Raw genomic sequence first — 22,017 nt, 5'->3', positions numbered from 1 at the left:
TCACAGCAAGGCAGGAAGCTGTGAAAAATGCTAATCACTTGTGGTTTATTTAAATTTTAAAACGTTTAATAGTAATATAATGGTTATAAAATTAGTAATACAATTACAGTAATAATAATTTGGACAATTTGGATTAGGACAATATGAGGCAATAGAAACAAAGAGCTACAGACAGTCTGGGTGCCTCTTTCTGGGCAAAATAAACCTGAAAAAGGACCCACGTTAAGAGAGGATTAACCCTTAAAAGCAACAGCCTGTTGCATGTTCATACACCTCATACATGATGCATAAATTCCATTCAAGCACAGGATTCTGTCTGGTCATCCTCAACTTCTTCCTCTGAATCCTAACAGCACCTTTGAGGCAGGAAGAAGTTTGTATCTTCTGATAAGAGGGCAATAAATTATTTTTCTCTCTAAGATTGAGGTGTCCTGTGGCTGCTATTCCTCTGTGAGTCCTTTCTTTACATCTGAGTCCTTTATCTTGACATCTTCAGTGCCATGCTTTTTATAAGCTACAAGAACCTAAAATTTGGTGGGTGATTGCTTGATGATTTATCATCATGGTTTGTATTTTTGTTTGGTTTTTTGGGGGGGTTAGTTCTGGGGTTAATTCTGTGTTTGTTTAGGGGTGGTTGTGGAGTGATGATGACGGTTGTTTTTGATGCTAGGAAATATAGAGGAAGGTTATTGAAAGTGTATTGATGACAAATGGTTTGGATAATGTAGGGATATATGGTTTAGTTATTTGAGAAAAAAAAATAAAAAATGTCAAGATACTTTAAAGAAAAGTATCCTACATAGCATAGTTTCTATTTCAACATTTCTTACAACCTAAAACTATATTAAACATGCTACTTCAGAGAATTAATACAGCACCACTTTTAAACACAACACGTATAATATTGTTATGAATAAGAAGCTTGATTTGGCCAATATCCAAGCAGCAATCAGTTTATTATTTAATATGGTAAAGTATGAGCAATACAGCGCTGGGTACAGTGGGAGAAGTTTTCCCTCCAACTGCACACCCATAGTTGGGGCTTACAGGTATTTATAGGGGTACTCATCAGCTTTCTCAGCAGTTTCTATTCCAATTTTTACTCATCAGCAATTTCTATTCCCAATTTTTATGTCACAATTCTATACACTATTGTGATTTAGTTTTTCTCAGGATGAATCCCAAAAGGAGCATCCCCAGATGGTGCTGGTCTGGTTTCTGAAAGAAGAATCCCATCTGGTGAGGTCCAGCTCCCCAGATGTGGATCCACCTTTTAATTGCAAGGACTATAAATCTCATAACAGTGATGTCCAGCTTCCCTTGGTCAAAACTATAAATCCTTGAGGTGATGTTCATCTTCCTTTCTCAAGCTGTTTTTTTCTGCTTTATTAAGGTGTGAGATAAGCATGTTTCGTTGATATACATTCCAAAGCTACAGTTTCAAGGATGCAAGCAATATTCTAAAATTATACTTCAAAAGGTTATTATTGCAAAACTCTTTCAGGCTTAGCTACAAGCAAAAAGCAACATCCTTAACACTTTAATTCCAATGTTCCTAAATCAACCAAGGTTAATTGCAAACAAACGAGAGGTTCAAAGGCCTTCTTCCATGCTTTACTTTCCTCAGTTATTGTTAGAATTCATCTTTATAACTGTCCCGTGGTCGGTCTCCACACATCTCACAATCACAAATACACACATTGCCTGTATGTACCTGACACCAAACGCAGCTTGGTATTTCACAATATCCATTTTAATATTTGGAAAAAGCCAATCGTAAAATAGGTATTTTTCACAGAGCCAACCCCCGGGGCTGCCGCACGCTCAGTTTTCCATCCTGTCCCCGCTCAGTGATGCTGCTCCCAGGCAGGGACCGGGCTCAGCCCCAGCCCGGCTCGGCTCGGCTCGGCTCGGCCGGGTCCGGAGCTCTCCCCGCGATCACAACTTTGCAGGCTCCCCCTCCCTTTCCTGCCCTGCAGGATTTCTGCTCTGAACGCTCCGGGTTTCCTGTTCCCAGCTGGACAAGGGGAGGGACTGCCGGCCCCGGGGCCTCGCAAGCCGAGCTCTGCCTCCAGAGAAGAGGAGGAGGAGGAGGAGGAGGAAGAGGAGGAGGAGGATGGGTCCGTCCCCCCAGCCCTTGCCCGGCTCCATGTCCCGCTCAGCACCGACACCATCCTCATCCTCACCGCACGGGAATGAAGGAGCAGAATCTAGGCAGCCAGGTCAGGAAAGGGGGATTTAAACTTTGGGGCAGATGAAAAAGCTCTTAAAAGATTGAAGAAGCTCTGAAGATATTGAGGAAGCTCTGAAGAGACTGAAGAATCTCTGAAGATATTGAAGAAGCTCTGAAAACATTGAAGAAGCTCTAAAGATATTGAAGAAGCTCTGAAAGTATTGAAGAAGCTCTGAAGATATTGAGGAAGCTCTGAAGATATTGAGGAGGCTCTGAAGATATTGAGGAGGCTCTGAAGGTATTGAAGAGGCTCTGAAGAGATTCCTCTTTGCTGTCGACAGTCCCGGGGAGGATTTTCCAGCATGCCAGGGGGTAAGGAAAAGTTCCAGTTCATCGCCCCAGGTGCTGCAGGGTCCAGCTGCTCCCTAGGGCAGTATTCTGCCCCTGCCAGGGGTATGGGATGGGTGAGAGGATGGGAGCTGAGAGATCTGGAGTGGGAGAGCTGGCAGAGAGCTGTGAGGGATCCCCAGGCTTAGTGCAGCACTAAGGCACTTAAAGCTGAAGTGGTTACAGTGATTTGGTGGGAATAAGAAAGAAAATTGAACTGTTTCCAGACAGGAATAATGTGGAATTGTCAGAGAGTCTGGTGGAAGCATCACCTGAGTGAGTGCAGAGTGTGGTGTCTGCCCCAGCACAGCCCTGGGGTTCCAGGGAATGGTTTGGAATGGTTGGAATGGTTGGGAAGGGTTGGGAATGGTTGGGAATGGGAACAGAGCAGTGGAAGGTGTTCATGTGTCCTGACGCTCTCACCAGCAGGAGAGGGGAAGGAGGATGAGGAGCTGGAGGATGAGGAGCTGGAGGATGAAGAGCTGGAGGCTCCGGAGGCCCCGTCAGCTGGGAAGAGCCGAGGCTCAGGAGCAGCAGGAGCAGGGTGGGCATGGGGAGTGGTGTTCCACTTCTTCCTGGTGAGTGGGGAATGATCCAAACCCTCCCGGGGCTGGGGCAGGGGGATCTCCAGGACAGGCTGACCCCAGCACAGGACAGACTGACCCCAGCCATCCCAGGGCACACCCCAGCCATGCCATTCCCTGTGGAATGCCCCCTGAAAACGTCTCAGTGATGGACAGGAGGGTCCCCTTGCCAGGATGGCTTTTCCCTAGTCAAACACATCACCCCCAAGGTATGTCAAACCCCAAAAGAGCGACAAACCCCAAAGGGGTGTCCTGTCCCCTCAGCAAGGGCAGTGAGCTGAGAGCCAGGCACTGACTGGGAGCAGCACACACTCTTGGGGGCTCTCTGGGAGGACCTGGCACCTCAACACCCCTTAAAGCCACCAATTCTCTGTGCCCCAGGCTTTATCTTCCCACCAGTGATGAATCAAGGAGTTGTGAAGCTTGGAGAAGCTCTTTAAGGTCACTGAGTCCAGCTGTAAAAAAGCACCATGCCCCCAAGCTAGGAGAGCTTTCCTCCCTTCAAATCCACCCCGAGTGACTCACTGGCAATCATTAACCCCCTGCCAGCAGGGAGACAGCAGGAGTTAAAATTCAGGACACAAACTGGGTGTCCTTTGCCCCTGTGGCAGAGAAATCCTGGGAAACTGCCCCAGTTAATGTCCATCCCTGCTGCCCTCATCCCCTCCCAGTGAGCTCCACACTGATCCATCTGACCATTGCTGCAGTACTAAAAAATAACTTCAAAGGGAAAAGGATCCTATGAAAACTGAGCTCTAGGATGGGAGGGAAAGGGACAGGGAAAGGGGAAAGGGAAAGGGAAATGGGAAGGGAAAAGGAAAGGGGAAAAGGAAAGGGAAAGGGAAAGGGAAAAGGAAAGGGAAAGGGAAAGGGAAAGGGAAAAGGAAAGGGGAAGGGGAAAGGGAAAGGGAAAGGGAAAGGGAAAGGGAAAGGGAAAGGGAAAGGGAAAGGGAAAGGGAAAGGGAAAGGGAAAAGGGAAGGGGAAAGGGGAAAGGGAAAGGGAAAGGGAAAGGGAAAAGGAAAGGGAAAGGGGAAAGGGAAAAGGAAAGGGAAAGGGAAAGGGAAAGGGAAAGGGAAAGGGAAAGGGAAAGGGAAAAGGGAAGGGGAAAGGGAAAGGGGAAAGGGGAAAGGGGAAAGGGAAAGGGAAAGGGAAAAGGAAAAGGAAAGGGAAAGGGGAAAGGGAAAAGGAAAGGGAAAGGGAAAGGGAAAAGGAAAAGGAAAGGGGAAAGGGAAAGGGACAGGGAAAAGGGAAAGGGAAAGGGGAAAGGGAAAGGGAAAGGGAAAGGGAAAGGGAAAGGGAAAGGGAAAGGGAAAGGGAAAGGGAAAGGGAAAGGGAAAGGGAAATGGGAAGGGAAAAGGAAAGGGGAAAGGGAAAGGGAAAAGGAAAGGGAAAGGGCAACTTTATTCCTTCCCTTTGGAAAATCAGTTTTCAAAGGGTTTTCTGAGGATCTGCTGAGGCCAAACTCAGCATGGCCACCCCCAGCCCAGCCTGCTGGCATTCCCCAACACCAGTCAAAGTGTCCCCCACACCCCCACGAAATGAGCAGAAGGAAAAGCTTTTCCTCCCTCCTGATGCCCTGTGGCACCTCCCCTGCACCCCCTCTCATGCCAGGTCAATGTGCTCGTGATGGGGATGCTCAAGACCTTTGGGATTTTCTTCGTGGCTTTCCGAGAGGAGATGGGGGGATCCTCAGAGCAGCTCAGCTGGATCGGCTCCATCATGTCCTCGCTGCGCTTCCTGGGAGGTGAGCTCCTGTCCCAGGGCCCTGAGGGGGCTCTGTGCACCCCATTCCCATCCCATTCCCACTCCAAACTGCTCCCAGCTGGACACAGCTGGCACCCACACGGGTCTGAGCAGGAATGTGCTCTAAACACTGGGACCTTCAGATGGGATAGTGGGAAAAAATTGGAAATTGGGAAGAAATCCTTTCCTGTGAGGGAATCCTTCCCTTGTACAAGATTGTGTATGAGGATCAGGAGGGATTCTTCATCAGGAACTGGATTGACAGGACAAAGGGGAATGGGTTCGACTGGAAAAAGGGAAATTGGGGTTTGATATTGGAAAACCCTTTCTTTAGGATTTTTCCTCCTGAGAAGCTGAGAGGCCTCAGGAGGAAAAATGTAAACAATGGTTATCTGCTGCTGTGGAATGCAACAGGTGCATCTGTGATTGGTCCATGTTGGATGTTTGTAATTAATGGCCAATCACAGTCAGCTGGCTCGGACAGAGTCCAAGACAGCTGCCCTTGTTATGATTCTTTGACATTCTATTCTATTCTGAGCTTAGCCAGCCTTCTGAGAGGAAACCTTGCTTCTATTCTTTTATCACAGTTTTAATGTAATATATATCATAAAATAATAAATCAGCCTTCTGAAACACGGAGTCAGATCCTCATCTCTTCCCTCATCCTGGGACCCCTGTGAGCACGGTCACACATCCCAGCTTTACAACTTTCACAAAAGTTGTGGAGTTTTGATTATCTCCGCTAAACACTGTGTCCCCATGGCTGAGCTGTGTCCCCATGGCTGTGTCCCCAGTGCTGATCTGTGTCCCCATGGCTGATCTGTGTCCCTGTGCTGATCTGTGTCCCCATGGCTGTGTCCCCATGGCTGATCCCTGTCCCCCATGCTGATCTGTGTCCCCATGGCTGTGTCCCCATGGCTGATCCATGTCCCCATGGCTGATCCGTGTCCCCATGGCTGATCCGTGTCCCCATGGCTGATCTGTGTCCCCATGGCTGATCCGTGTCCCCATGGCTGATCCGTGTCCCCATGGCTGATCCATGTCCCCCATGGCTGATCCGTGTCCCCATGGCTGATCTGTGTCCCCATGGCTGATCCGTGTCCCCATGGCTGATCCATGTCCCCATGGCTGATCCATGTCCCCATGGCTGTGTCCCCATGGCTGATCTGTGTCCCCATGGCTGATCTGTGTCCCCAGTGCTGATCCGTGTCCCCATGGCTGATCTGTGTCCCCATGGCTGATCCGTGTCCCCATGGCTGTGTCCCCATGGCTGATCCATGTCCCCCATGCTGATCTGTGTCCCCATGGCTGATCCCTGTCCCCATGGCTGTGTCCCCATGGCTGATCCATGTCCCCAATGCTGATCTGTGTCCCCATGGCTGATCTGTGTCCCCATGGCTGTGTCCCCATGGCTGATCCGTGTCCCCCATGCTGATCTGTGTCCCCATGGCTGTGTCCCCATGGCTGATCCGTGTCCCCATGGCTGATCCATGTCCCCCATGGCTGATCCCTGTCCCCATGGCTGTGTCCCCATGGCTGATCCGTGTCCCCCATGCTGATCTGTGTCCCTGTTTCCCTCGCAGCCCCGCTGGTGTCCGTGCTGTGCTGCCGCCTGGGAGAGCGGCCGATCTCCATCCTCGGCGCTGGGCTGGTGGCTGGGGGCTGCCTGCTCAGCACCCAGGCCACCAGTGTCCCCTTCCTCTGCTTCTCCATGGGCTTCCTGCTGGGTGAGATGGGCATTGTTTTACTGCGGTGACAGTGAATCAGCTCCTTTAGCCTTAAACCTGGGGAAAAGGGGTTTTGTTCTGCAGGGGTTTGTTCAGCTGGAGGAGCTGAGGTGATCAGGGACAGGACCCAAGGAAGGAGCTGTGCCAGGGGGTTGGGATGGATCTTAGGAAAGGTTCTTCCCCCAGGGAGTACTGGCACTGCCTGCCCTGCCAGGGACACCCTGTGCTCCCAAAAACAGCCCAGGGCCCTCCTGGGTGGGTGAAGATCATACAGCCATGCACAAAGCTGTGTCAGGGGAGATTTAGGCTGGATCTCAGGAAAGGTTCTTCCCCAGAAGGTGCTGGCACTGCCCAGGCTCCCCAGGGAATGACAGCCCCGCGGCTGCCAGAGCTCCAGGAGGGTTTGGACAATGTTCCCAAGGATGCCCAGGGTGGGATTTGAGGGTGTCTGTACATGGTTGGATGTGATCCTGGTTGGATGTGATCTTTGTGGGTCCCTTCCACCTCAGGATATTCTGTAATTCCATGAAACTTCAGTGCCAAATCATCCCCAGCTCCTTTCTGTGAGAAACCCTGTGAACTCCCAAAGCTTCATGCTCAGAATAAAACATGAGTTTCAATATCCCAGTCCCAACCCACCTTGATAATTTCCTGGACCTACCCAGATCCTGGCCTTTTAAAATCCCTTATAAAAGGGCAGAGCCTCCCAGACACCAAACCCACCCACCAAATCTCGCTCTCCCCTGAGTGTGAGAGCAGAAATCCTCTCCTTTCACCCAGGAACTGCCAGCTTGGGACAGCAGCACATGGAATCCCCACACAGGAGCCCCTTTTGGGCCTGGAAGGGGTTTGTGCCTTCCCTTGGCCTCAGTGGGGGTGTCTGAGGAGGAGCTCTCTGGGCTGGGTTTCTGGAGCTTTCCCAAGGCTGGGTCAGGGACATCTCTGCCATGGGGCACCATGAGTCTCTCTGGGGTGGGAACCTTTATTCTCATTTTCCCCCTTCCCCAGGGGTGGAGTTTCTCTGTGGTGGGAGCCCCTGATTCTCATTTTTCTCAGGGATAGACTTTGCCTGATGGAGACTCTCTGTGGTGGGAGCCTCTTATTCTTGTTTTCCCCCTTCCCTCAGGGATGGAGTTGCTCTGGGGTGGGAGTTTCTTACTCTCATTTTCCCCCTTCCCTCAGGGACACTGTTTGCCTGATGGGAGTTTCTCTGCGGTGGGAACCCAATTCTGATTTCCCCCCTTCCCTCAGGGATGCAGTTTCTCTGGGGTGGGAGTCTCTCACTCTCATTTCCCCCTTTCCCCAGGGCTGGGCTTTGCCTGGTGGGAGTTTCTGTGTGGTGGAAACCCCTAATTCTCATTTTGCCCCTTTTCCAGGGCTGGGCTTTGCCTGGTGGGAGTTTCTGTGTGGTGGAAGCCCCTAATTCTCATTTTGCCCCTTTTCCCAGGGCTGGGCTTTGCCTGCTGGAGTCTCTCACTCTCATTTTCCCCCTTTCCCAGGGCTGGGCTTTGCCTGTCTGTACCAGGCCGCTGCAGTGGTCACAGCCAAGCGCTGCCGGGCCCGCCTGGGGCTCAGCAATGCCCTGGCCCGCTCGGGCATGGGGCTGACCTTCCTCATGGCCCCCTTCACCCAGCTGCTCATCGAGGCCTATGGATGGCAAGGTGAGAGGGCACAGGCTGCCCACAGCAGCTGTGGGTCCCTGGCAGTGCCCAAGGCCGGGCTGGATGGGTTTGGAGCAGCCTGGGACAGTGGAAGATGTCCCGGCCATGGCAGGGGGTGGGATGGAAGCAGCTTTAGGGCCCTTTCCAACCCAAACCATAATTTTTTTTGTTCCCTGCCTTCCAAATCAGCTGCCTCCAGCCTGCAGAGGCACCCAGCTCAAAGCTGCCAAGGGTTCTGTAAATTCCAGCTCCATGCACAGGAAAAAAATTAATATATAATATATAAATTAATTTCAAGGAGCCAAAACATTTCATTGACAAGGAGCTTGCCAGCGTCAGGGTGATGCACAGCCTGGATTGCAGATCCCTGCTGCTGTACAGAACCTTGCTTCTCACTGAGCACAAAACAATCCCTGAGTCCCCTGTGGCTGCCCCTGCATCCCTGGAAGTGTCCAAGGCCAGGTTGGAGCAATTTGGGGTAGTGAAGGTGTCCCTGCACATGGCAGGGGTGGAATGGATGGGCTTTGAGGTCCCTCCCAACCCAAACCATTCTCCCAGGATATCTCTGAATACCCAGGATTCTCTGATTGTAATTTGGCACCATTATAATCTGGAATTTCTCTCTGGAAGGCATTCAGAGTTTCAAACTCCTTCCTCTGAAGGCAGAGAAGCCTCTCCCATCCCAGCCATTCCCACAGCTGCCTTAGGGAGGCAAATTGGTTCCAGTCTGGATCAGCCCTACAGGGGCAAAGTCCTTCCAAAGCTGCAGCTGGATCCTGTTCCTTCCAATTCATCAGCTCTGACAGGGAATTTGGGGAGATCTGGAGGCTCTAAGAGGCTCTTCTTAAAATTCAACACACCAAGGAATGATTCTTCCTCTTCTAGGATAGTCTGGGGACATCTTGGTAATAATTAAACACTTAATCAGTCATTAAAATCAGAGTCAAAACACAGACCTCAAAAATCAAACCCAGAAATCCCTCATTAAAATCAAAGTCAAAGCACAGATCCCAGAAATCAAAACCAGAAATCCCTTATCAAAATCAGAGTCAAAGCACAGATCCCAGAAATCAAACCCAGAAATCCCTCATCAAAATCAGAGTCAAAGCACAGATCCCAGAAATCAAACACAGAAATCCCTCATTAAAATCAGAGTCAAAGCACAGACCTCAGATATCAAAACCAGAAATCCCTCATCAAAATCAGAGTCAAAGCACAGATCTCAGAAATCCCTCATTAAAATCAGAGTCAAAGCACAGATCTCAGATATCAAAACCAGAAATCCCTCATTAAAATCAGAGTCAAAGCACGGATCTCAGATACCAAAACCAGAAATCCCTCATTAAAATCAGAGTCAAAGCACAGATCTCAGATACCAAAACCAGAAATCCCTCATTAAAATCAAAGCACGGATCTCAGAAATCAAAACCAGAAATCCCTAATTTTACTGTAGTGTTTCAAGACCATCCTGAAGGTCCATCATGAGGAATGAGGAGAAGCAAAACAGAGCCCAGAGGTAGCTGTGGATTTGTTCTGTGCATCACAGCAAAATGAACTTCCAGCTAGAAAAGCAGGAATAAAATCCCTGTTTTGTTAATTCCTGCAGAAGGAGAAGGCAAACAGAGCTTTCTCCATGGCCAGTGAAAATCACACCCTGTTCTAAAATGCCATTTCCTGCTGCTCCCCCCTTCCAACCCAAGAACAAACCCATTTTTTCCTCCCCTCAGGTACTCTGCTGATTTTTGGAGGTATCATGCTGAACCTGGTGCCCTCCAGCATGCTGCTGTGGCCTGCCAGCCCCCATATGCCTCAGAAATCTGCCAAAAATCAACACCAGGGGTCTCCAGGGGCAGAGAAGGATCCAGAAACTCCTGGTGGGTGTTCAGATGGAAGAACCCAGAGGGAATTTCAGCTTCTCCATGCACAGGAGAGACTGGTGGTGCCCCATGGCAGAGATGTCTCAGAGCCAGCAGATCCATCTGCCTTGGGAGAGCTGCAGAAACCCAGCCTGGAGAGCTCCTGCTCAGAAACCCTCACCAAGGCCAGGAGAAGCCACCAAACCCCTGCAGCCACCACAAAGGAACCTCCTCAGCCTCTGCTGGACTTCTCCCCGCTGAAGGATCCCGTTTTCTACATCTTCACCTGGTCCTTCCTCTTCAGCCACCTGGCCTATTTCGTGCCCTTCTTCCACCTGGTGGCCAGAGCCAGGACCTTGGGCTTGAGCAGCAGGGATGGCTCCTACCTCATCGCCGTGGCTGGTAGGCACAGGGACCTCCACACCCCCAGCTCACAGGAAAACACCCCAATTCTGCCCCAAAGTGGCCCCAGATATGTCCTGGGATGGATCCTCCTGGGTTCTTCTCCCAGGGCCATGATCCCACAACCTCCCTGCTCCCAAAAATCCCAAATCTTCCCTCAAAAGGTGCTCTGGGCCCACCACAATCCCTGCTGGGCTTAAACCCACAGGCCAGAGAAGCATCCAAAACCCTCCAGTTGGACCCAAAAGGGAGAAATTCAATAGTGGGGAAAAATCTCCCACATTAATGAGGATCCAGGCATTTGCATTGGCACATCCCAAACTCCAAGTGGGGAAAATATAAGGCACAATCTCCAAAACCCAAACCCGTGCCTGGCTTTAAGGCACATCCCCCAAAACCCAAACCCCAAAAATTAAATTCATGCTTGGGTTTAAGGCACACTCCCTAAAAACCAAAACCCAAACCCATGCTTGGTTTTAAGGCACACTCCCCAAAACCCAAACCCATGCCCAGATCCAGGCATTTGGATTTGGAATATCCTCCTCAAAGTGGGGGAAAACAAGGCACAGTCCTCAAAAACCAAATCCATGCATGGTTTTAAGGCACACTTCCCAAAACACAAACCCCAAAAATCAAATCCATGCATGGTTTTAAGGCACACTCCCCAAAAATCAAACCCAAGCCTGGTTTTAAGGCAGATTCCCCAAAACCCAAACCCATGCCTGGTTATAAAGAACAGTTCCCAAACCCAAACCCCTGCTTGGTTTTAATGCACACTCCCCAAAACCCAAACCCATGCCCAGATCCAGGTATCTGGATTTGGAATATCCTCCTCAAAGTGGGGGAAAACAAGGCACAGCCCTCAAAAATCAAATCCATGCACGGTTTTAAGGCACACTTCCCAAAACACAAACCCCAAAAACCAAATTCGTGCTTGGTTTAAGGCACACTCCCCAAAAATCAAACCCAAGCCTGGTTTTAAGGCAGATTCCCCAAAACCCAAACCCATGCCTGGTTATAAAGAACAGTTCCCAAACCCAAACCCCTGCTTGGTTTTAATGCACACTCCCCAAAACCCAAACCCATGCCCAGATCCAGGTATCTGGATTTGGAATATCTACCTCAAAGTGGGGTTAAAACAAGGGACACTCCCAAAAACCAAACCCATGCCTGGTTTTAAGGCACACTCCCCAAAACCCAAATTCCTGCCTGGTTTTAAGTCAGGATTAACACTAAAGCCATCCTGGGGTAAGAAAGTGGCTCCAGCCTGAGTCAGCAGCAAATATTTTATTGTACAAAAATACAAAATTTTTATTTCTGCAGTGTTGGGGAATATTCAGCAGTGTGGGGTTGTGGAGGTATTAGGATCCCCAAGAATTAATGGGATATTTGGGATTAGGAGTGGGAGGGACACAGGGCTCAGTGGGACATGAGCTCATTCAAGAGCTCTTGATCTTTGCTTCATAAAAATGTAACAAGAAATGTAAAAAACAACTCTCAAAACTCCAACTCTGAAAACCCAGACTCTCAAAACCCCAACAACTAAAAGGCTGCTGAGCCTCTAAAATGTCTGGGTTTCTATAAAACGCCTGGGGTTTTAGAAAAATTAAATTTTAGATGATTATAATGATTATAAATGATGATATATATAGATGATTAAAATGATTATAAAATAAATAAAAAAATATTAGGGTTAGTATAAATATTCAAGTGTAACATAATGTATAAAAATAATATAAAAATAATATTATAAAATGCTGTAAAATAGAACTATATTAGAAAATATAATATGTAATATTGTATTATAATGTATAGTAAAAATAGAAAAATATTAAAAATATGCAAATACTAAATAATAAATACAGTAATGTGAAAGTATGAAAGTATAACTTACCTATATGAAATACACTTATAGAAGTTAATATAGTAATATAATAGAAAAAATATAATATAATATCATATTATACATGTATATTATATTAATTATATTACTGATAATAAACTATAATTGGAATAATACAGAACGTTATGAATAATATAAAATATAAAATAGATAAATTTATAATATCTAATAAATTTATATGAAGCAATAATATCTAAAAATATCTAGAAATGATACTATTTCAACCTTACACAAAGTCAATATATTACATATACTACAAATAATAAATAAAATACTATAAAATATAGCTAAATTTATATCTAATAAATGTATATGAAATAATAATATATAAAATATCTATAAATAATAGAATTTCTATATTACACAAAGTCAAGTATCAATATATTACATATACTACAAATAATAAAATACTATAAAATACTATAAAATACAGCTAAAATTATATCTAATAAATGTATATGAAGTAATAATTTATTAAAAATCTAGAAATAATAGAATTTCTATATTACGCAAAGTCAAGTCTCAATATATTACATATACTATAAATAATAAAAATCATTATATAAAATACTATAAAATACAGCTAGATTTATAATATCTAATGAATTTATATGAAGCAATAACATATAAAAATACCTAGAAACAACAGAATTTCAATATTGCACAAAGTCAAGTCTTAATATATTACACATACTACAAATAATAAATATAATCATATAAAATACTGTAAAATCCAGCTAAATTTATGGTATGTAATAAATGTATATAAAGTTTAAAATAATTTGTAAAAATAATAATTCATAAAAATAATTTGTAAAAATATCTGATAATTCATAAAATAATTTCTAAAATAATAATTTATAAAATAATAATTTATAAAATAATTTTATAAATGAATTTATAGTAATAATTTATAAAACCGTTTATAAAGTAATAATTTATAAAAATAAATATAATTGATAGAAACATCTAGAAATAACAATTTATATAATTTACAAATACTTTATAAAAATACCTAGAAATAACAGAATTTAAAGATGACACGAAGTCTCTGAGCGCTCCTGTTCCCTCAGGCATCACGGAGATGCTGAGCCAGCTGCTCTCGGGCTGGGTGGCCGACCACAACTGGACCAAGAAGTACCATTTCCATGTCACCTACCTGCTCCTGAGCGGGGCCACCAACCTGCTGGGGCCGCTGGCCACCTCCTTCCCCCTGCTGCTGGCCTACACCGTGGCCCTGGCCACCTTCTGTGGGGGCTTCATGGCCCTGGTGCTGCCCGTGCTGGTGAGTGCTGATGGGCCCAACAGGGCTGGGGCTGCTGATCCTGTCCCAAAATCAGAACCATCCCAAAACCATCCTGGGACACCAGAACCATCCCAAAACCATCCTGGGACACCAGAACCATCCCAAAACCATCCTGGGACAACCAGAACCAGAGCCATCCTGGGGCAACCAGAACCATCCCAAAACCATCCTGGGACAACCAGAACCATCCCAAAACCATCCTGGGACAACCAGAACCAGAGCCATCCCAAAATCACCTGGGAGGGACACCCAGAACCAGAACCATCCCAAAATCACCTGGGAGGGAGAACCAGAACTAGAACCATCCCAAAATCACCTGGGAGGGACACCCAGAACCAGAACTAGAACCATCCCAAAATCACCTGGGAGGGACACCCAGAACCAGAACTCGAACCATCCCAAAATCACCTGGGAGGGACACCCAGAACTATCCCAGAATGACCTAGAACACCCATGAACCAGAACCATCCCAAAATCATCCTAAGACACCCAGAACTATCCTAGATTGACCTAGAACACCCAGAATGAGAACCAGAACTGTCCCAAAATCACCTGGGACACCCAGAACCATCCCAAAACCATCCTGGGACACCAGAACCATCCCAGAATCATCTGGGGCACCCAGAACCATTCCAGAACCACAACCAGAACCATCCCAGAATCACCTGGGACACCCAGACCCATCCCAAAATCACCAGGGAGGGACACCCAGAACCATTCCAGAATCACCTGCGACACCAGAACCATCCCAAAACCATCCTGGGACATCCAGAGCCATCCCAGAATCACCTGGGACACCCAAACCATCCCAGAACCATCCCAGAATCACCTGGGACAACCAGAACCAGAACCATTCCAGAATCACCTGGTAAACCCAGAACCATCCCAGAACCACCTGGGACACCAGAACCATTCCAGAACCACAACCAGAACCATCCCAGAATCACCTGGGACACCAAGAACCATCCCAAAATTACCTGGGACACCCAGAACCATTCCAGAACCACCTGGGACACCCAGAACCATCCTAAAATCATCCTGGGTGTCCCAGAACACCCCAAAATCATCAGGGACACCCAGACCTGCAGCAGGGTCCCCCCTGGACACCCCAGGGATGCTCCCAGGGCTGGAGCCAGCCTGGAGAGGAGAAGGCTCCAGGGAGAGCTCAGAGCCCCTGCCAGGACCTAAAGGGGATCCAGGAGATTCCCTTGGTGCCCCTTCCAGAGCCTTAAGGGGCTCCAGGGAGAGCTCAGAGCCCTTCCAGAGTTAAAGGGGTTTCAGGAGATCCCCTTGGAACCCCTTTCAATGCCCAGAAGGGATCCAGGAGATTCCCTTAGAGCCCCTTCCAGAGCTAAAGGGGCTCCAGGAGAGCTGGAGAGGGACTGGGGACAAGGGATGGAGAGACAGGATGAGAGGGAATGGCTTCCCACTGTCAGAGAGCAGGGATGGATGGGATATTGGGCAGGAATTGTTCCCTGTGAGGGTGGGCAGGCCCTGGCACAGGTGCCCAGAGCAGCTGTGGCTGCCCCTGGATCCCTGGCAGTGCCCAAGGCCAGGCTGGACAGGGCTGGGAGCAACCTGGGGCAGTGGAAGTGTCCCTGCCATGGTGGGGTGGAATGAGAAGGGCTTGAAGGTCCCTTCCAAGCCAAACCATTCTATAATAAATGCAAAAATCTGCAATATCTCAGAGCTGGCTGCCCCCAGCTCAGCCCATCAGGCCAGGGCTGCTCCTGGACTCCCCTGGCAGGGGAACTGCTGTGCCCAGGGCTGTGGTGTCCCCTGAGCCCAGGGCTGGCTCTGGGCTCCCCGAGTGTCCCTGGGCTCAGCACCAGCACTGAGCACCCTCACACTGAAGGGGCAGCTGAAGGATTCACACCTGAGTGAGGGGAGCAGAATTTGGGGCCTGGCCACTGCTGCTGCTCCCTCCCGTGCGGGCCCAGCCAAAGAAAATCCTCTGAAACACCAAATAATAAAAGAGATATGAAATAACTCTCCCAAATAATGAAATATAGCGGGTTTAGATTAGATTTGAGGAAAAAATCCTTCTCTTGAGGGTGCTGAGGCCCTGGCACAGGTGCCCAGAGCAGCTGGGGCTGCCCCTGGATCCCTGGCAGTGCCCAAGGCCAGGCTGGACAGGGCTGGGACCAACCTGGGACAGTGAAGGTGTCCATGGCAGGGGTGGAATGGATGGGCTTTGAGGTCCCTTCCAACCCAAACCATTCTCCCAGGATATCTCTGGATACCCAGGATTCCCTGATCCAGGCAGGGAGGCACCATTATAATTTGGAATTTCTCTCTGCAAGGCATCCAGAGTTTCAAACTCCTTCCTCTGAAGGCAGAGAAGCCTCTCCCATCCCAGCCATTCCCACAGCTGCCTTAGGGAGGCAAACAGGTTCCAGTCTGGATCAGCCCTACAGGGGCAAAGTCCTTCCAAAGCTGCAGCTGGAGAGGAAATCCCTCAGGAAAAAAGAATTAAATCATCTCTTGTGCTTTAAAAAAAAAAAAAATCAATTAATCTCTTGTGCAATGCATTCCTATGAAGCCAGTCACTAATTATCCATTTTGGTTTCCAAAACAGGTGGATCTGGTGGGTGTGGAGAAGCTCCACAGCAACCTGGGCTTTGCTGCTTTCTTTGCAGGGATAGCAGCCATGGGAGGACCCCCTCTAGCAGGTGAGTGATGTTTAATAAAACCCTCACCCATCCCAGAAATGGATAAATCATGCTGCTGCTTCACTCTCCTACAGGGATCCATCCCAGGATGGGTTTTCTGTTCAAACAGAGAGAGAAAAAAACAGAAGTCCTATTTCAAAAATGTATTTTTATAGGCAGGCAACATTTTGGTTGGGAATTTGCAAAATCCAACCAGCAGCTTGGAAAATGCTGCCTGGAACAGAGAGAGAAAAAAACCCCAAAAATCCTATTTCAAAAATGTATTTTTATAGACAGGCAACATTTTGGTTGGGAATTTGCAAAATCCAACCAGCAGCTTGGAAAATGCTGCCTGGAGTATTTGGAAAATGCTGCCTGGAGTATTTAGAAAATGCTGCCTGGAGTATTTGGAAAATGCTGCCTGCAATATTTACAAAATGCTGCCTGCAATATCTGGAAAATGCAGTGAAGCCCTATGTGCAGAGCTCAGCCCTGAGCACAGCAGGGTAACAAACACATTTCCATGGATTTTACTCCCAGTGGTGCTAAAATAACACTGAACTTGGCCTGGAGGGGCTGGAGGGGAAGCAAGGACAGACTGAGCAAGGTTCCCACCAGGCAGAGGCACTGACACACCAGGAGAAGGCTCAGTAATCTCTTGTTTTGACAGAGATTACACAGCTCAGCCACCACAGCTCTGGGCCCTGAGATAAGGAGCATGAAAAGCCTTTGCTCTTCTCCCTCTGCCAGGAAACCAAGGCAGCTGGGAGGATTTGGGAGATTTCAAGTGCTTAGAAATGAGTGTCCAGCATCTCTAAGGAGCAGGGGAATTGTTCTCATCCAAACAGCTTGGCCAGGACAAAGCTTTCCCTTCCCTGCAGCCCTGGGCAGCATTTGAGGAGGGATTCTGCCCCTCTGCCCCATTCAGAGCTGCTCCAACCCTGGGGAACATCAGGAGAACCTGGAGCTGCTGGAGATAAGAGGAGTCCATGGAGATCTCCAAGGGTTGGAGCCAGGCTGGGAGAGCTGGAGCGCTCACCTGGAGAGCCGAAGGCTCCAGGGAGAGCTCAGAGCCTAAAGGGGATCCAGGAGAGCTGGAGAGGGATTTGGGACAAGGGAGGGAGGGACAGTGTCACTGTCATGTTTTATTAAATATCCTGGTGAAAGGATTTTTCATAAAATATGACAGTGACAGGACAGGACACAGGGAATGGCTTCCGCTGCCAGAGGACAGGGCTGGATGGGATATTGGGAAGGAATTGTTCCCTGTGAGGGTGAGGAGGCCCTGGCACAGGGTGCCCAGAGCAGCTGTGGATCCCTGGAAGTGTCCAAGGCCAGGCTGGATGGGGCTTGGAGCAGCCTGGGACAGTGAAGGTGTCCCTGCCCATGGCAGGGGTGGAATGGGAAGAACTTTAGGGTTCTTTCCAACCCAAACCATCATTTTTTGTTCCCTGCCCTCCAAATGAGCTGCCCCCAGCCCACAGAGGTGCCTGGCTGGAAGCTGCCAAGGGTTCTGTAAATTCCAGCTCCATGCAAAGTTTCAGCAACTTTCTTTCTATAAAAATTCTATTCTTTCTATAAAAATTAATATTCCCAATCAACATCCCTGGGCTGGTTCTGCCCTGCCTCTGGATGCAATTTCAAGGAGCCAAAACATTTCATTGACCAGGAGCTCCCCGGTGTCAGGGTGATGCACAGCCTGGATTGCAGATCCCTGCTGCTGCACAAGGTGTGCACTGAGCACAAAACAATCCCTCAGTTCCCCTGAATCCCCTGGCACAGCAACACAGCAGGGTCTAAACACCCTGGCTGTCACTTATCCACACTCACATTGCAGTTAAAAAAGTTAAATTTCCATCCAGCTGCAATATTTCTGCACTAATGGGAAGCTTTTTGCTCTCTGCAGTGGGTTTGTAAAGCAGGTTTCCTGCAAAAAGCTTTGCACAGAAATCAGGCTTAAGGCAGGTGGGATAAATAAAGGCCAAATAAAGCCAAGGAGCAAAACAATTCCTGATCCATCTCATTACAGGCAGAGCAAGATGGAAACAATCCAGAGCTCAAGGATCCAAGATAAATTCTACAATTTTCTCTTGCAATGCAGTTTTAAGTGTGAAAACTGAGTGAGATCAAAAACTCCTAATGAAATGTCCAAAACCATCTGCTCCTTGCAGAAAGCAGGATTTAAATGCTCTGGATTTGGTGCTCTCACCTCCTAAAAACCTTGAGTTTAGAATTACAATTTCATCAAACTCAAGTGGTTTTGCACAGTAGAAATAATGATGATGGATAATGAGAACTGCAAAGGTTAAAACTGCCTAATTTACATATTAGACCAAAGCCTAATGCAAGGAAAAGGTGACTTACCTGAAACAACCCAGAGCTCAGGATCCAGGATAAATTCTGCAATTTTCTCTTGCAATGCAGTTTTAAGTGTGAAAACTGAGTGAGACCAAAAACTCCTGATGAAGTGTCCAAAACCATCTGCTCCTTGCAGAATGCAGGATTTAAATATTCTGTGAGACCCTGGGATTTGGTGCTCTCACCTCCCAAAAAAATTGAGTTCAGAATTACAATTGCATCAAACTCAAATGCTTTTATACAGTGGAAATAATGATGATGGACAACGAGAACTGCAAAGGTTAAAACTGCCTAATTTACATATTAGACCAAAGCCTAATGCAAGGAAAAGGTGACTTACCTGCAAATCTGTTCAGCTGAAAGCCCTGAAATCCAGGGCAGGACCCAAAGGGAAAGTTTGGAGTCTCCCTCAGAGCTCCCCATGAACTGGCACCTCTGGATGCTGAAATAACCCAGCCCAAAGCAGAATAAACATAATTTTGGCAGCCTGGAGCAAGCTGAGGAGACAAGGGCACAGTTTATTTCCACAAGCAGTACAAATCACTGACTCAAAATGCAAAAGAGCTGAACCAAAGCATGTAATGAAAATTCTAGAAAATATTCCAGCCACCAGAGGACAAACTCCAGTCCCAAGAAATTTGGGTGGTGAAAAGGGAGAGGATGGAGTCATCAAAAGCTCTGCTGCCACACACGTATTTAGATGTTTGCTAAATTTTACCTTCTCCTTCCACTGAATTTTACTCCTCGGGGCATCAAGAATAAATAAAAATTCTGATTAAAGATCAGCAGTGCTATTTAAACAGCCTGAGCCAGCTGGTAGCAGCAGCAGTGCTGGGAATGTTTAGTTTGGATTACATTGCTGGGATTTACCAGCATTCCTCACAAAACTGCTGCTTTGCTGGGGTTTGAACACCACAAGCTCCTAATTCAGCTTTCTGCAGCAGGAGTGATTATTGTTTGGTTTTGGAAATGAATTTGGGGCACAGAGACTGGAGTTGCTTCAGAAGGTTGGGGTGTGATGGAGTTGGTGGCTGTGCTGCCAGTGAGGCAATGCTGGTAAATCCCACTGCACCTAAATCCCATCCAGCACCAAAAAAACCCCAGGAAAATAATTAAAAAAAAAAAAAAAAAAAAAAAAAGAAATATCCTGAAGGATATTTTAAGAATTGCAATGAATCAGAGCTCTACTGGAGCACTCTGTTCCTCTCACAAATAACTACGTCAGCATTTCTTTCCAAATCCCAGAGACTTCCAGGCAGCAGGAACAGAAACTCCTGGGAATGAACCCCAGGGCCATGGGAGAGGCCTCCAGTGCAGCAGCAGGGCATGGATCCCAGGAGGGGATGGGAAACAGGGGATGGATTCCACCAAAGGGTGGATCCAAGGAGGAGATGGATCCCACCACAGGATGGATCCCAACATGGGATGGATCTCATGAGGGGATGGATCCCAGCAGGGCATGGATTCCATGAAGAGGTGGATCCCAACAGGGCATGGATCCCAGCAAGGCATGGATCCCACCAAGAGGTGGATCCCACCATGGGATGGATTGATGGATCCCAACATGGGATGCATCTCAGCAGGGGATGGATCCCACCAGGGCATAGATCCCAGCAGGGAATGGATCTCACCACTGCCAAAGGGCAGAGATGGATGACAGAGATCCCAACATGAGATGGATCTCAGCAGGGGATGGATCCCAGCAGGGGCTGCATACCACCACAGGACAGATCCCACCATGGGATGGATCCTCTTCTCCAGTTGCAGCTCCTCCAGCACGTGGCTCCCAGGCCATCCCTGAGGAGCAAACACACACAGGGACTCCCCCTGAGACAGCAGTGAGCCAGGACAAACTGAAACTGGGCAAAAGCAGCTGTGCTGAGCTTTATAAACCTTCTGTGGAAATCCACGGCAGGGAATGTCAGTGCCTCTGCTCCAGCACAGATCCCAAACCTCACTGGCACCCTCCCTGAGCCCAGGACCTCAGGGACTGCATCCTGTCCCTTCCTGGGGTTAAAAAGCCAAATTCTGGGCCAGATCTGCTGTTTGTGGAACTCAGGGTCTGTATCCTGTCCCCTCCTGGGTTTGAGAAGCCCAGTTCTGGGTCAGATCTGCCGTTTGTGGAACTCAGGACTGCATCCTGTCCCTTCCTGGGGTTAAAAAGCCAGGTTTGGGCCAGATCTGCTGTTTCTGGACCTCAGGGACTGTATCATGTCCCTTCCTGGGTTAAGAAGCTCAATTCTGGGCCAGATCTGCTGTTTGTGAACTCAGGGAAGCCCATGGATGTCTGGATTCCATGGATGTCTGGATTCCATGGATGTCTCCAGAGGAATTGCATTTCACACCAGCAGCAGATCTGGCTCAGCTGCTGCCCCACACCCACCCCACATTTGGGACTGGATTAGGGGTTTTATGTGCAGCAGCAGCATCTCCCAGAAGAATCTAATTTAGCAGAATCTAAAACTTTGCAGATTTTAGACTCAAAGAGAACTCTCCACCTTTCAAAGTTCTGCCCAGAGCCCAGATGATTTGCCAGGACCAAACCCAACACTTGGAGGTCACTTTAAAAGGTGACCTGAACCCTCCAGACATTCCTGAGGCTCAGTGGAATTCAGCTTTTCCTTTTAAGTCCTCCCAGAGCTACTTTTATCAAGTTCACTTCCAGCTCCTGGCCTGGGGTGTCTCCTGTTAGACAAAGGACATGAAACTGGGTCTGCTCACAGAAGACAAGGCTGGAGAACATCTGGTTTGCAGCCCAGATGTTGCAAATACCAACATGTGCAAGTCATCCCTTCAATCCAAGAGAATCTTCCATCAGCCACTTTTGGCCCACTTACTTAAACAGGAAAAAAAAAAATAAAAATCAGGGATTAAATTCACATTAAATTAAACGCCATGTCCACTACAAGGATCAAAGTTGGCTCTGGGAAAAATGACCTGCATGTCATTTCCTTACAGGAAATGCTGCCCAGGAAGAGTTAAAATAATTTAAGGGAAATATCTGAGCAATTCTTAGATGAGAACACACATCCTTTGCCTCCCACCCACCTCCCTGAATTATTTTTTTTCCTGAGAAAAATCATCCAGCTTTAATAACAACCTTCTCTCCTGCAGGGTGGCTCTATGACTACACCCAGACCTACGCCTGCTCCTTCCTCTTTGCTGGAGCCTGTGCTCTCATCTCACCCCTTTCCTTCTTCTTCGAGCCTGCAGCCCAAAAATGGAAGCTAAAAAAAGCCAATTTGAACAAAAACTGAAGTTTTAA

At 47.7% G+C, this 22,017-nt stretch overlaps 1 protein-coding gene across 1 annotated transcript; it reads left to right on the top strand.

Annotated features, from left to right (window-relative positions):
* The first annotated feature begins 2,186 nt into the window (after positions 1-2,186).
* Positions 2,187-22,017, top strand: SLC16A4 (solute carrier family 16 member 4). The gene is made up of 9 exons (XM_058039819.1): positions 2,187-2,545; positions 2,987-3,138; positions 4,757-4,889; positions 6,472-6,615; positions 8,115-8,276; positions 10,004-10,534; positions 13,511-13,722; positions 16,322-16,415; positions 21,867-22,017. The coding sequence occupies exons 1-9, from the start codon at positions 2,536-2,538 to the stop codon at positions 22,007-22,009; spliced, it is 1,581 nt and encodes a 526-aa protein (XP_057895802.1). The 5' UTR covers positions 2,187-2,535; the 3' UTR covers positions 22,010-22,017.

This window comes from Melospiza georgiana, chromosome 23 (genome assembly GCF_028018845.1).
Source record: "Melospiza georgiana isolate bMelGeo1 chromosome 23, bMelGeo1.pri, whole genome shotgun sequence".
NCBI classification, from domain to species: domain Eukaryota; kingdom Metazoa; phylum Chordata; class Aves; order Passeriformes; family Passerellidae; genus Melospiza; species Melospiza georgiana.
This window is presented reverse-complemented; position numbering and strand designations above follow the sequence as displayed.